Source organism: Mustelus asterias, unplaced genomic scaffold (assembly GCF_964213995.1).
Source record: "Mustelus asterias unplaced genomic scaffold, sMusAst1.hap1.1 HAP1_SCAFFOLD_2014, whole genome shotgun sequence".
Taxonomy (NCBI): domain Eukaryota; kingdom Metazoa; phylum Chordata; class Chondrichthyes; order Carcharhiniformes; family Triakidae; genus Mustelus; species Mustelus asterias.
Genome location: NW_027591959.1, coordinates 51,367 through 67,561, shown reverse-complemented (window position 1 = coordinate 67,561; position 16,195 = coordinate 51,367). Strand labels below are relative to the sequence as shown.

Sequence of the window (16,195 nt, the reverse complement as noted above, 5' to 3'; positions counted from 1 at the left end):
CCGTTCCCCCTCCATCGTGTCCCGTTCCCCCCTCCATCGTGTCCGTTCCCCCTCCATCCGTGTCCCGTTCCCCCCCTCCAGTTCCCGTTCCCCTTCCCCCCCCCCCCCGGTTCCCCTCCATCGTGATATCCCGTTCCCCCTCCATCGTGTCTCCTTCCCCCTCCATCGTGTCCCGTTCCCCCCTCCATCGTGTCCCGTTCCCCCTCCATCGTGTCCCGTTCCCCCTCCATCGTGTCCCGTTCCCCCCTCCATCGTGTCCCGTTCCCCCTCCATCGTGTCCCGTTCCCCCCTCCATCGTGTCCCGTTCCCCCCTCCATCGTGTCCCGTTCCCCCCTCCATCGTGTCCCGTTCCCCCCTCCATCGTGTCCCGTTCCCCCCTCCATCGTGTCCCGTTCCCCCCTCCATCGTGTCCCGTTCCCCCTCCATCGTGTCCCGTTCCCCCCTCCATCGTGTCCCGTTCCCCCCTCCATCGTGTCCCGTTCCCCCCTCCATCGTGTCCCGTTCCCCCTCCATCGTGTCCCGTTCCCCCTCCATCGTGTCCCGTTCCCCCCTCCATCGTGTCCCGTTCCCCCCTCCATCGTGTCCCGTTCCCCCCTCCATCGTGTCCCGTTCCCCCTCCATCGTGTCCCGTTCCCCCCTCCATCGTGTCCCGTTCCCCCCTCCATCGTGTCCCGTTCCCCCCTCCATCGTGTCCCGTTCCCCCCTCCATCGTGTCCCGTTCCCCCCTCCATCGTGTCCCGTTCCCCCCTCCATCGTGTCCCGTTCCCCCTCCATCGTGTCCCGTTCCCCCCTCCATCGTGTCCCGTTCCCCCCTCCATCGTGTCCCGTTCCCCCCTCCATCGTGTCCCGTTCCCCCCTCCATCGTGTCCCGTTCCCCCCTCCATCGTGTCCCGTTCCCCCCCTGTGTCGTTCCCCCTCCATCGTGTCCCGTTCCCCCCTCCATCGTGTCCCGTTCCCCCCTCCATCGTGTCCCGTTCCCCCCTCCATCGTGTCCCGTTCCCCCCTCCATCGTGTCCCGTTCCCCCCTCCATCGTGTCCCGTTCCCCCCTCCCATCGTGTCCCGTTCCCCCCTCCATCGTGTCCCGTTCCCCCCTCCATCGTGTCCCGTTCCCCCCTCCATCGTGTCCCGTTCCCCCCTCCATCGTGTCCCGTTCCCCCCTCCATCGTGTCCCGTTCCCCCCTCCATCGTGTCCCGTTCCCCCCTCCATCGTGTCCCGTTCCCCCCTTTTCCCCCATCGTGTCCCGTTCCCCCTCCATCGTGTCCCGTTCCCCCCTCCATCGTGTCCCGTTCCCCCCCCCCATCGTGTCCCGTTCCCCCCTCCATCGTGTCCCGTTCCCCCCTCCATCGTGTCCCGTTCCCCCCTCCATCGTGTCCCGTTCCCCCCTCCATCGTGTCCCGTTCCCCCCTCCATCGTGTCCCGTTCCCCCCTCCATCGTGTCCCGTTCCCCCTCCATCGTGTCCCGTTCCCCCCCTCCATCGTGTCCCGTTCCCCCCCCCCCCATCGTGTCCCGTTCCCCCCTCCATCGTGTCCCGTTCCCCCCTCCATCGTGTCCCGTTCCCCCCCCCATCGTGTCCCGTTCCCCCCTCCATCGTGTCCCGTTCCCCCCTCCATCGTGTCCCGTTCCCCCCTCCATCGTGTCCCGTTCCCCCCCCCATCGTGTCCCGTTCCCCCCCCCCATCGTGTCCCGTTCCCCCCTCCATCGTGTCCCGTTCCCCCCTCCATCGTGTCCCGTTCCCCCCTCCATCGTGTCCCGTTCCCCCCCCCCATCGTGTCCCGTTCCCCCCCCCCCATCGTGTCCCGTTCCCCCCCCCTCCGTCCATCGTGTCCCATTCCCCGCCGCCCGTGCACCGTAACCTGCGCTTGGCTTCAGCGTTCAATCCGGCCCTGTCCTCCAACCCTCCCTGTCTATCTCTCGCTTCTTCCAGTCCCACTCACCTCCCGGATACCTGCGCTCCCCCAAATCTGCCCGCTGAAGCATCCCCTCACCTGTTGCTCCACCATTAGCGGCCGTGCTCTCGTGCTCCCTCTATCTCTCTCTCTCTCTATCCCACCCACGCGCCCCCCCCTGTTTTCCCTGTACTGTGGGGTGATTCACTGGGTTAAAGATGGTGAAGGGTTTAAACGCTCTGTTTCTGTGTGTGTGTATGTCTCTCTCTGATTTGCCCAGGGTTCTGCTCCGAGTTCGAATGCTGTACTATTTGAAGCAGGAAGTGATTGGTGACCAGGCTGACCGTGTCCTGGACGGAGTGGATACCAAGTAGGTCTCCTTGCATTCTCCCCCACTGCCCCCCTCTCCCTCTCACTCCTTACCTCTCCCTCCTCTGCTCCCCGCGCCCCCCGACACTCTCCCGCAGTGATATTCACACTGACGCTGCCTCTGTCTCCCGCAGTGATATTCACTCTGACCCGCTGCCTCTCTCTCCCCCGCAGTGATATTCACACTGACGCTGCCTCTGTCTCCCGCAGTGATATTCACTCTGACGCTGCCTCTGTCTCCCGCAGTGATATTCACACTGACGCTGCCTCTCTCTCCCGCAGTGATATTCACTCTGACGCTGCCTCTGTCTCCCGCAGTGATATTCACACTGACGCTGCCTCTCTCTCCCGCAGTGATATTCACACTGACGCTGCCTCTGTCCCCCGCAGTGATATTCACATTGGCCGCTGCCTCTGTCTCCCGCAGTGATATTCACTCTGATTCTGCCTCTCTCTCCCGCAGTGATATTCACACTGACTCTGCCTCTGTCTCCCGCAGTGATATTCACACTGATTCTGCCTCTCTCTCCCGCAGTGATATTCACTCTGATTCTGCCTCTGTCTCCCGCAGTGATATTCACCCTGATTCTGCCTCTCTCTCCCGCAGTGATATTCACCCTGATTCTGCCTCTCTCTCTCGCAGTGATATTCACACTGACTCTGCCTCTGTCTCCCGCAGTGATATTCACTCTGACCCTCTGCCTCTGTCTCCCGCAGTGATATTCACTCTGACGCTGCCTCTGTCTCCCTCAGTGATATTCACTCTGACGCTGCCTCTGTCTCCCGCAGTGATATTCACACTGACTCTGCCTCTGTCTCTCGCAGTGATATTCACACTGACGCTGCCTCTGTCTCCCGCAGTGATATTCACTCTGACCCGCTGCCTCTGTCTCCCGCAGTGATATTCACTCTGATTCTGCCTCTCTCTCCCGCAGTGATATTCACACTGACTCTGCCTCTGTCTCCCGCAGTGATATTCACTCTGATTCTGCCTCTCTCTCCCGCAGTGATATTCACACTGATTCTGCCTCTCTCTCCCGCAGTGATATTCACTCTGACCCTCTGCCTCTGTCTCCCGCAGTGATATTCACCCTGATTCTGCCTCTGTCTCCCGCAGTGATATTCACTCTGATTCTGCCTCTGTCTCCCGCAGTGATATTCACTGTGACGCTGCCTCTGTCTCCCGCAGTGATATTCACTCTGACGCTGCCTCTGTCTCCCGCAGTGATATTCACTCTGACTCTGCCTCTGTCTCCCGCAGTGATATTCACACTGACTCTGCCTCTGTCTCCCGCAGTGATATTCACTCTGACTCTGCCTCTGTCTCCCGCAGTGATATTCACACTGACGCTGCCTCTGTCTCCCGCAGTGATATTCACTCTGACTCTGCCTCTCTCTCCCGCGGTGATATTCACTCTGACGCTGCCTCTGTCTCCCGCAGTGATATTCACTCTGACGCTGCCTCTGTCTCCCGCAGTGATATTCACTCTGACCCGCTGCCTCTGTCTCCCGCAGTGATATTCACTCTGACGCTGCCTCTCTCTCCCGCAGTGATATTCACACTGATTCTGCCTCTGTCTCCCGCAGTGATATTCACACTGACGCTGCCTCTGTCTCCCGCAGTGATATTCACACTGACGCTGCCTCTCTCTCCCGCAGTGATATTCACTCTGACCCTCTGCCTCTGTCTCCCGCAGTGATATTCACTCTGACGCTGCCTCTGTCTCCCGCAGTGATATTCACACTGATTCTGCCTCTGTCTCCCGCAGTGATATTCACACTGACGCTGCCTCTGTCTCCCGCAGTGATATTCACACTGACGCTGCCTCTCTCTCCCGCAGTGATATTCACTCTGATTCTGCCTGTCTCTCCCGCGGTGATATTCACACTGACCCTGCCTCTGTCTCCCGCAGTGATATTCACACTGACGCTGCCTCTGTCTCCCGCAGTGATATTCACACTGACGCTGCCTCTGTCTCCCGCAGTGATATTCACTCTGACCCGCTGCCTCTGTCTCCCGCAGTGATATTCACACTGACGCTGCCTCTCTCTCCCGCAGTGATATTCACACTGACGCTGCCTCTGTCTCCCGCAGTGATATTCACTCTGACGCTGCCTCTCTCTCCCGCAGTGATATTCACACTGACGCTGCCTCTGTCTCCCGCAGTGATATTCACTCTGATTCTGCCTCTCTCTCCCGCAGTGATATTCACACTGACGCTGCCTCTGTCTCCCGCAGTGATATTCACTCTGATTCTGCCTCTGTCTCCCGCAGTGATATTCACACTGACGCTGCCTCTCTCTCCCGCAGTGATATTCACTCTGATTCTGCCTCTGTCTCCCGCAGTGATATTCACACTGACGCTGCCTCTGTCTCCCGCAGTGATATTCACACTGACGCTGCCTCTGTCTCCCGCAGTGATATTCACACTGACGCTGCCTCTGTCTCCCGCAGTGATATTCACTCTGATTCTGCCTCTCTCTCCCGCAGTGATATTCACTCTGACGCTGCCTCTGTCTCCCGCAGTGATATTCACTCTGATTCTGCCTCTCTCTCCCGCAGTGATATTCACTCTGATTCTGCCTCTCTCTCCCGCAGTGATATTCACACTGACGCTGCCTCTCTCTCCCGCAGTGATATTCACTCTGATTCTGTCTCTGTCTCCCGCAGTGATATTCACTGACCCGCTGCCTCTGTCTCCCGCAGTGATATTCACTCTGACCCGCTGCCTCTGTCTCCCGCAGTGATATTCACGCTGACGCTGCCTCTCTCTCCCGCAGTGATATTCACTCAGATTCTGCCTCTGTCTCCCGCAGTGATATTCACACTGACGCTGCCTCTCTCTCCCGCAGTGATATTCACTCTGACCCTGCCTCTGTCTCCCGCAGTGATATTCACTCTGACCCTGCCTCTGTCTCCCGCAGTGATATTCACTCTGACGCTGCCTCTGTCTCCCGCAGTGATATTCACTGACCCGCTGCCTCTGTCTCCCGCAGTGATATTCACTCTGATTCTGCCTCTCTCTCCCGCAGTGATATTCACACTGACGCTGCCTCTCTCTCCCGCAGTGATATTCACACTGACGCTGCCTCTGTCTCTCGCAGTGATATTCACTCTGACCCGCTGCCTCTGTCTCCCGCAGTGATATTCACTCTGACCCGCTGCCTCTGTCTCCCGCAGTGATATTCACTCTGACGCTGCCTCTCTCTCCCGCAGTGATATTCACACTGACTCTGCCTCTCTCTCCCCCAGTGATATTCACTCTGACCCGCTGCCTCTCTCTCCCCCAGTGATATTCACTCTGACCCGCTGCCTCTCTCTCCCGCAGTGATATTCACACTGACCCTGCCTCTGTCTCCCGCAGTGATATTCACACTGACGCTGCCTCTGTCTCCCGCAGTGATATTCACTCTGATTCTGCCTCTCTCTCCCCCAGTGATATTCACTCTGACTCTGCCTCTGTCTCCCGCAGTGATATTCACACTGACGCTGCCTCTGTCTCCCGCAGTGATATTCACACTGACCGCTGCCTCTCTCTCCCGCAGTGATATTCACACTGACGCTGCCTCTGTCTCCCGCAGTGATATTCACTCTGACCCGCTGCCTCTGTCTCCCGCAGTGATATTCACTCTGACCCGCTGCCTCTGTCTCCCGCAGTGATATTCACTCTGACGCTGCCTCTCTCTCCCGCAGTGATATTCACACTGACGCTGCCTCTGTCTCCCGCAGTGATATTCACTCTGACGCTGCCTCTGTCTCCCGCAGTGATATTCACTCTGACGCTGCCTCTCTCTCCCGCAGTGATATTCACACTGACGCTGCCTCTGTCTCCCGCAGTGATATTCACTCTGACCCGCTGCCTCTGTCTCCCGCAGTGATATTCACTGACCCGCTGCCTCTGTCTCCCGCAGTGATATTCACACTGACGCTGCCTCTCTCTCCCCCAGTGATATTCACTCTGACGCTGCCTCTGTCTCCCGCAGTGATATTCACTCTGACGCTGCCTCTGTCTCCCGCGGTGATATTCACTCTGACGCTGCCTCTGTCTCCCGCAGTGATATTCACTCTGACGCTGCCTCTGTCTCCCGCGGTGATATTCACACTGACGCTGCCTCTCTCTCCCCCAGTGATATTCACTCTGATTCTGTCTCTCTCTCCCGCAGTGATATTCACTCTGACGCTGCCTCTGTCTCCCGCAGTGATATTCACTCTGACGCTGCCTCTGTCTCCCGCAGTGATATTCACACTGACGCTGCCTCTCTCTCCCGCAGTGATATTCACACTGACGCTGCCTCTGTCTCCCGCAGTGATATTCACTCTGACGCTGCCTCTCTCTCCCGCAGTGATATTCACACTGACGCTGCCTCTGTCTCCCGCAGTGATATTCACTCTGATTCTGCCTCTCTCTCCCGCAGTGATATTCACACTGACGCTGCCTCTGTCTCCCGCAGTGATATTCACTCTGATTCTGCCTCTGTCTCCCGCAGTGATATTCACACTGACGCTGCCTCTCTCTCCCGCAGTGATATTCACTCTGATTCTGCCTCTGTCTCCCGCAGTGATATTCACTCTGACGCTGCCTCTGTCTCCCGCAGTGATATTCACTCTGATTCTGCCTCTCTCTCCCGCAGTGATATTCACTCTGATTCTGCCTCTCTCTCCCGCAGTGATATTCACACTGACGCTGCCTCTCTCTCCCGCAGTGATATTCACTCTGATTCTGTCTCTGTCTCCCGCAGTGATATTCACTGACCCGCTGCCTCTGTCTCCCGCAGTGATATTCACTCTGACCCGCTGCCTCTGTCTCCCGCAGTGATATTCACGCTGACGCTGCCTCTCTCTCCCGCAGTGATATTCACTCAGATTCTGCCTCTGTCTCCCGCAGTGATATTCACACTGACGCTGCCTCTCTCTCCCGCAGTGATATTCACTCTGACCCTGCCTCTGTCTCCCGCAGTGATATTCACTCTGACCCTGCCTCTGTCTCCCGCAGTGATATTCACTCTGACGCTGCCTCTGTCTCCCGCAGTGATATTCACTGACCCGCTGCCTCTGTCTCCCGCAGTGATATTCACTCTGATTCTGCCTCTCTCTCCCGCAGTGATATTCACACTGACGCTGCCTCTCTCTCCCGCAGTGATATTCACACTGACGCTGCCTCTGTCTCTCGCAGTGATATTCACTCTGACCCGCTGCCTCTGTCTCCCGCAGTGATATTCACTCTGACCCGCTGCCTCTGTCTCCCGCAGTGATATTCACTCTGACGCTGCCTCTCTCTCCCGCAGTGATATTCACACTGACTCTGCCTCTCTCTCCCCCAGTGATATTCACTCTGACCCGCTGCCTCTCTCTCCCCCAGTGATATTCACTCTGACCCGCTGCCTCTCTCTCCCGCAGTGATATTCACACTGACCCTGCCTCTGTCTCCCGCAGTGATATTCACACTGACGCTGCCTCTGTCTCCCGCAGTGATATTCACTCTGATTCTGCCTCTCTCTCCCCCAGTGATATTCACTCTGACTCTGCCTCTGTCTCCCGCAGTGATATTCACACTGACGCTGCCTCTGTCTCCCGCAGTGATATTCACACTGACCGCTGCCTCTCTCTCCCGCAGTGATATTCACACTGACGCTGCCTCTGTCTCCCGCAGTGATATTCACTCTGACCCGCTGCCTCTGTCTCCCGCAGTGATATTCACTCTGACCCGCTGCCTCTGTCTCCCGCAGTGATATTCACTCTGACGCTGCCTCTCTCTCCCGCAGTGATATTCACACTGACGCTGCCTCTGTCTCCCGCAGTGATATTCACTCTGACGCTGCCTCTGTCTCCCGCAGTGATATTCACTCTGACGCTGCCTCTCTCTCCCGCAGTGATATTCACACTGACGCTGCCTCTGTCTCCCGCAGTGATATTCACTCTGACCCGCTGCCTCTGTCTCCCGCAGTGATATTCACTGACCCGCTGCCTCTGTCTCCCGCAGTGATATTCACACTGACGCTGCCTCTCTCTCCCCCAGTGATATTCACTCTGACGCTGCCTCTGTCTCCCGCAGTGATATTCACTCTGACGCTGCCTCTGTCTCCCGCGGTGATATTCACTCTGACGCTGCCTCTGTCTCCCGCAGTGATATTCACTCTGACGCTGCCTCTGTCTCCCGCGGTGATATTCACACTGACGCTGCCTCTCTCTCCCCCAGTGATATTCACTCTGATTCTGTCTCTCTCTCCCGCAGTGATATTCACTCTGACGCTGCCTCTGTCTCCCGCAGTGATATTCACTCTGACGCTGCCTCAGTCTCCCGCAGTGATATTCACTCTGACGCTGCCTCTGTCTCCCGCAGTGATATTCACTCTGACGCTGCCTCTCTCTCCCGCAGTGATATTCACACTGACGCTGCCTCTGTCTCCCGCAGTGATATTCACACTGATTCTGCCTCTGTCTCCCGCAGTGATATTCACACTGACGCTGCCTCTGTCTCCCGCAGTGATATTCACACTGATTCTGCCTCTGTCTCCCGCAGTGATATTCACTCTGACGCTGCCTCTCTCTCCCGCAGTGATATTCACACTGACGCTGCCTCTGTCTCCCGCAGTGATATTCACTCTGATTCTGCCTCTGTCTCCCGCAGTGATATTCACTCTGACGCTGCCTCTGTCTCCCGCAGTGATATTCACTCTGACGCTGCCTCTGTCTCCCGCAGTGATATTCACTCTGACGCTGCCTCTGTCTCCCGCAGTGATATTCACTCTGACGCTGCCTCTGTCTCCCGCAGTGATATTCACTCTGACGCTGCCTCTGTCTCCCGCAGTGATATTCACTCTGACGCTGCCTCTGTCTCCCGCAGTGATATTCACTCTGACGCTGCCTCTGTCTCCCGCAGTGATATTCACTCTGACGCTGCCTCTGTCTCCCGCAGTGATATTCACTCTGACGCTGCCTCTGTCTCCCGCAGTGATATTCACTCTGATTCTGCCTCTGTCTCCCGCAGTGATATTCACACTGACCCGCTGCCTCTCTCTCCCGCAGTGATATTCACACTGACGCTGCCTCTCTCTCCCGCAGTGTTATTCACACTGACCCGCTGCCTCTCTCTCCCGCAGTGATATTCACTCTGACGCTGCCTCTCTCTCCCGCAGTGATATTCACACTGACGCTGCCTCTCTCTCCCGCAGTGTTATTCACACTGACCCGCTGCCTCTCTCTCCCGCAGTGATAGTCACTCTGACGCTGCCTCTCTCTCCCGCAGTGATATTCACACTGACGCTGCCTCTCTCTCCCGCAGTGATATTCACTCTGATTCTGCCTCTCTCTCCCGCAGTGATATTCACTCTGATTCTGCCTCTGTCTCCCGCAGTGATATTCACTCAGACCCGCTGCCTCTGTCTCCCGCAGTGATATTCACTCTGATTCTGCCTCTGTCTCCCGCAGTGATATTCACTCTGACCCTGCCTCTGTATCCCGCAGTGATATTCACTCTGACCCTGCCTCTGTCTCCCGCAGTGATATTCACACTGACGCTGCCTCTGTCTCCCACAGTGATATTCACTCTGACCCGCTGCCTCTGTCTCCCGCAGTGATATTCACTCTGACCCTGCCTCTGTATCCCGCAGTGATATTCACTCTGACCCGCTGCCTCTGTCTCCCGCAGTGATATTCACACTGACTCTGCCTCTCTCTCCCGCAGTGATATTCACTCTGATTCTGCCTCTGTCTCCCGCAGTGATATTCACTCTGACCCTGCCTCTGTATCCCGCAGTGATATTCACACTGACTCTGCCTCTCTCTCCCGCAGTGATATTCACTCTGATTCTGCCTCTGTCTCCCGCAGTGATATTCACTCTGATTCTGCCTCTGTCTCCCGCAGTGATATTCACTCTGACGCTGCCTCTCTCTCCCGCAGTGATATTCACACTGATTCTGTCTCTCTCTCCCGCAGTGATATTCACTCTGACGCTGCCTCTGTCTCCCGCAGTGATATTCACTCTGACCCGCTGCCTCTGTCTCCCGCAGTGATATTCACACTGACGCTGCCTCTGTCTCCCGCAGTGATATTCACACTGATTCTGTCTCTCTCTCCCGCAGTGATATTCACTCTGACGCTGCCTCTGTCTCCCGCAGTGATATTCACTCTGACCCGCTGCCTCTGTCTCCCGCAGTGATATTCACACTGACGCTGCCTCTGTCTCCCGCAGTGATATTCACACTGACGCTGCCTCTGTCTCCCGCAGTGATATTCACACTGACGCTGCCTCTGTCTCCCGCAGTGATATTCACACTGACGCTGCCTCTGTCTCCCGCAGTGATATTCACTCTGACGCTGCCTCTCTCTCCCGCAGTGATATTCACTCTGACGCTGCCTCAGTCTCCCGCAGTGATATTCACTCTGACGCTGCCTCTGTCTCCCGCAGTGATATTCACTCTGACGCTGCCTCTCTCTCCCGCAGTGATATTCACACTGACGCTGCCTCTGTCTCCCGCAGTGATATTCACACTGATTCTGCCTCTGTCTCCCGCAGTGATATTCACACTGACGCTGCCTCTGTCTCCCGCAGTGATATTCACACTGATTCTGCCTCTGTCTCCCGCAGTGATATTCACACTGACGCTGCCTCTGTCTCCCGCAGTGATATTCACTCTGATTCTGCCTCTGTCTCCCGCAGTGATATTCACTCTGACGCTGCCTCTGTCTCCCGCAGTGATATTCACTCTGACGCTGCCTCTGTCTCCCGCAGTGATATTCACTCTGACGCTGCCTCTGTCTCCCGCAGTGATATTCACTCTGACGCTGCCTCTGTCTCCCGCAGTGATATTCACTCTGACGCTGCCTCTGTCTCCCGCAGTGATATTCACTCTGACGCTGCCTCTGTCTCCCGCAGTGATATTCACTCTGACGCTGCCTCTGTCTCCCGCAGTGATATTCACTCTGACGCTGCCTCTGTCTCCCGCAGTGATATTCACTCTGACGCTGCCTCTGTCTCCCGCAGTGATATTCACTCTGATTCTGCCTCTGTCTCCCGCAGTGATATTCACACTGACCCGCTGCCTCTCTCTCCCGCAGTGATATTCACACTGACGCTGCCTCTCTCTCCCGCAGTGTTATTCACACTGACCCGCTGCCTCTCTCTCCCGCAGTGATATTCACTCTGACGCTGCCTCTCTCTCCCGCAGTGATATTCACACTGACGCTGCCTCTCTCTCCCGCAGTGTTATTCACACTGACCCGCTGCCTCTCTCTCCCGCAGTGATAGTCACTCTGACGCTGCCTCTCTCTCCCGCAGTGATATTCACACTGACGCTGCCTCTCTCTCCCGCAGTGATATTCACTCTGATTCTGCCTCTCTCTCCCGCAGTGATATTCACTCTGATTCTGCCTCTGTCTCCCGCAGTGATATTCACTCAGACCCGCTGCCTCTGTCTCCCGCAGTGATATTCACTCTGATTCTGCCTCTGTCTCCCGCAGTGATATTCACTCTGACCCTGCCTCTGTATCCCGCAGTGATATTCACTCTGACCCTGCCTCTGTCTCCCGCAGTGATATTCACTCTGACGCTGCCTCTCTCTCCCGCAGTGATATTCACACTGACGCTGCCTCTGTCTCCCACAGTGATATTCACTCTGACCCGCTGCCTCTGTCTCCCGCAGTGATATTCACTCTGACCCTGCCTCTGTATCCCGCAGTGATATTCACTCTGACCCGCTGCCTCTGTCTCCCGCAGTGATATTCACACTGACTCTGCCTCTCTCTCCCGCAGTGATATTCACGCTGCCTCTCTCTCCCGCAGTGATATTCACTCTGATTCTGCCTCTGTCTCCCGCAGTGATATTCACTCTGACCCTGCCTCTGTCTCCCGCAGTGATATTCACACTGACGCTGCCTCTGTCTCCCGCAGTGATATTCACTCTGATTCTGCCTCTGTCTCCCGCAGTGATATTCACTCTGACCCTGCCTCTGTATCCCGCAGTGATATTCACACTGACTCTGCCTCTCTCTCCCGCAGTGATATTCACGCTGCCTCTCTCTCCCGCAGTGATATTCACTCTGACGCTGCCTCTGTCTCCCGCAGTGATATTCACTCTGACCCGCTGCCTCTGTCTCCCGCAGTGATATTCACACTGACGCTGCCTCTGTCTCCCGCAGTGATATTCACACTGACGCTGCCTCTGTCTCCCGCAGTGATATTCACTCTGATTCTGCCTCTGTCTCCCGCAGTGATATTCACTCTGACCCGCTGCCTCTGTCTCCCGCAGTGATATTCACACTGACGCTGCCTCTGTCTCCCGCAGTGATATTCACACTGACGCTGCCTCTGTCTCCCGCAGTGATATTCACTCTGATTCTGCCTCTGTCTCCCGCAGTGATATTCACTCTGACGCTGCCTCTGTCTCCCGCAGTGATATTCACACTGACCGCTGCCTCTCTCTCCCGCAGTGATATTCACACTGACGCTGCCTCTGTCTCCCGCAGTGATATTCACTCTGACGCTGCCTCTGTCTCCCGCAGTGATATTCACTCTGATTCTGTCTCTGTCTCCCGCAGTGATATTCACTCTGACGCTGCCTCTGTCTCCCGCAGTGATATTCACACTGACGCTGCCTCTGTCTCCCGCAGTGATATTCACTCTGACGCTGCCTCTGTCTCCCGCAGTGATATTCACTCTGACGCTGCCTCTCTCTCCCGCAGTGATATTCACTCTGACGCTGCCTCTGTCTCCCGCAGTGATATTCACTCTGACGCTGCCTCTCTCTCCCGCAGTGATATTCACACTGACGCTGCCTCTGTCTCCCGCAGTGATATTCACTCTGACGCTGCCTCTGTCTCCCGCAGTGATATTCACTCTGACGCTGCCTCTCTCTCCCGCAGTGATATTCACACTGACGCTGCCTCTGTCTCCCGCAGTGATGGTCACTCTGACGCTGCCTCTGTCTCCCGCAGTGATATTCACTCTGACCCGCTGCCTCTGTCTCCCGCAGTGATGTTCACTCTGACGCTGCCTCTGTCTCCCGCAGTGATATTCACACTGACCGCTGCCTCTGTCTCCCGCAGTGATATTCACACTGACGCTGCCTCTGTCTCCCGCAGTGATATTCACTCTGACGCTGCCTCTGTCTCCCGCAGTGATATTCACTCTGACGCTGCCTCTCTCTCCCGCAGTGATATTCACACTGACGCTGCCTCTGTCTCCCGCAGTGATATTCACACTGATTCTGCCTCTGTCTCCCGCAGTGATATTCACACTGATTCTGCCTCTCTCTCCCGCAGTGATATTCACACTGACGCTGCCTCTGTCTCCCGCAGTGATACTCACTCTGATTCTGCCTCTGTCTCCCGCAGTGATATTCACTCTGACGCTGCCTCTGTCTCCCACAGTGATATTCACACTGACCGCTGCCTCTGTCTCCCGCAGTGATACTCACTCTGATTCTGCCTCTGTCTCCCGCAGTGATATTCACACTGACGCTGCCTCTGTCTCCCGCAGTGATATTCACACTGATTCTGCCTCTGTCTCCCGCAGTGATATTCACACTGACGCTGCCTCTGTCTCCCGCAGTGATATTCACACTGACGCTGCCTCTGTCTCCCGCAGTGATATTCACTCTGACGCTGCCTCTGTCTCCCGCAGTGATATTCACTCTGACGCTGCCTCTGTCTCCCGCAGTGATATTCACTCTGACGCTGCCTCTGTCTCCCGCAGTGATATTCACTCTGACGCTGCCTCTGTCTCCCGCAGTGATATTCACTCTGACGCTGCCTCTGTCTCCCGCAGTGATATTCACTCTGACGCTGCCTCTGTCTCCCGCAGTGATATTCACACTGACGCTGCCTCTGTCTCCCGCAGTGATATTCACTCTGATTCTGCCTCTGTCTCCCGCAGTGATATTCACACTGACCCGCTGCCTCTCTCTCCCGCAGTGATAGTCACTCTGACGCTGCCTCTCTCTCCCGCAGTGATATTCACACTGACGCTGCCTCTCTCTCCCGCAGTGATATTCACACTGACCCGCTGCCTCTCTCTCCCGCAGTGATAGTCACTCTGACGCTGCCTCTCTCTCCCGCAGTGATATTCACACTGACGCTGCCTCTCTCTCCCGCAGTGATATTCACTCTGATTCTGCCTCTCTCTCCCGCAGTGATATTCACTCTGATTCTGCCTCTGTCTCCCGCAGTGATATTCACTCTGACCCTGCCTCTGTATCCCGCAGTGATATTCACTCTGACCCTGCCTCTGTCTCCCGCAGTGATATTCACTCTGATTCTGCCTCTGTCTCCCGCAGTGATATTCACTCTGACCCTGCCTCTGTATCCCGCAGTGATATTCACTCTGACCCTGCCTCTGTCTCCCGCAGTGATATTCACACTGACGCTGCCTCTGTCTCCCACAGTGATATTCACTCTGACCCGCTGCCTCTGTCTCCCGCAGTGATATTCACTCTGACCCGCTGCCTCTGTCTCCCGCAGTGATATTCACACTGACTCTGCCTCTCTCTCCCGCAGTGATATTCACGCTGCCTCTCTCTCCCGCAGTGATATTCACTCTGATTCTGCCTCTGTCTCCCGCAGTGATATTCACTCTGACCCTGCCTCTGTCTCCCGCAGTGATATTCACACTGACGCTGCCTCTGTCTCCCACAGTGATATTCACTCTGACCCGCTGCCTCTGTCTCCCGCAGTGATATTCACTCTGACCCGCTGCCTCTGTCTCCCGCAGTGATATTCACACTGACGCTGCCTCTGTCTCCCGCAGTGATATTCACACTGACGCTGCCTCTGTCTCCCGCAGTGATATTCACTCTGATTCTGCCTCTGTCTCCCGCAGTGATATTCACTCTGACCCGCTGCCTCTGTCTCCCGCAGTGATATTCACACTGACGCTGCCTCTGTCTCCCGCAGTGATATTCACACTGACGCTGCCTCTGTCTCCCGCAGTGATATTCACACTGACGCTGCCTCTGTCTCCCGCAGTGATATTCACTCTGATTCTGCCTCTGTCTCCCGCAGTGATATTCACTCTGACGCTGCCTCTCTCTCCCGCAGTGATATTCACACTGACGCTGCCTCTGTCTCCCGCAGTGATATTCACACTGACGCTGCCTCTCTCTCCCGCAGTGATATTCACTCTGACGCTGCCTCTCTCTCCCGCAGTGATATTCACTCTGACGCTGCCTCTGTCTCCCGCTGTGATATTCACTCTGATTCTGCCTCTCTCTCCCGCAGTGATATTCACTCTGATTCTGTCTCTCTCTCCCGCAGTGATATTCACACTGACGCTGCCTCTGTCTCCCGCAGTGATATTCACTCTGATTCTGTCTCTGTCTCCCGCAGTGATATTCACTGACCCGCTGCCTCTGTCTCCCGCAGTGATATTCACACTGACCGCTGCCTCTGTCTCCCGCAGTGATATTCACACTGACGCTGCCTCTGTCTCCCGCAGTGATATTCACTCTGACCCTGCCTCTGTATCCCGCAGTGATATTCACTCTGACGCTGCCTCTCTCTCCCGCAGTGATATTCACTCTGACCCTGCCTCTGTATCCCGCAGTGATATTCACTCTGACGCTGCCTCTCTCTCCCGCAGTGATATTCACTCTGACGCTGCCTCTCTCTCCCGCAGTGATATTCACTCTGACCCTGCCTCTGTATCCCGCAGTGATATTCACTCTGACGCTGCCTCTCTCTCCCGCAGTGATATTCACTCTGACGCTGCCTCTCTCTCCCGCAGTGATATTCACTCTGACCCTGCCTCTGTCTCCCGCAGTGATATTCACACTGACGCTGCCTCTGTCTCCCGCAGTGATATTCACTCTGACCCGCTGCCTCTGTCTCCCGCAGTGATATTCACTCTGATTCTGCCTCTCTCTCCCGCAGTGATATTCACACTGACGCTGCCTCTCTCTCCCGCAGTGATATTCACACTGACGCTGCCTCTCTCTCCCGCAG

The 16,195-nt window shown here is 56.4% G+C and overlaps 1 protein-coding gene across 1 annotated transcript in view; it reads left to right on the top strand.

The window, feature by feature from the left end:
* Positions 1–2,013: 2,013 nt before the first annotated feature.
* The window catches only part of LOC144489218 (chromodomain-helicase-DNA-binding protein 8-like), a gene marked incomplete at its 3' end in the record, with an annotated part of 61,279 nt that continues 47,097 nt past the window's right edge, over positions 2,014–16,195 (top strand). The window contains exon 1 of the mRNA XM_078207059.1: positions 2,014–2,259. Coding sequence (XP_078063185.1) covers positions 2,108–2,259 — 152 coding nt within the window. The remainder of the gene's footprint in view (positions 2,260–16,195) is intronic.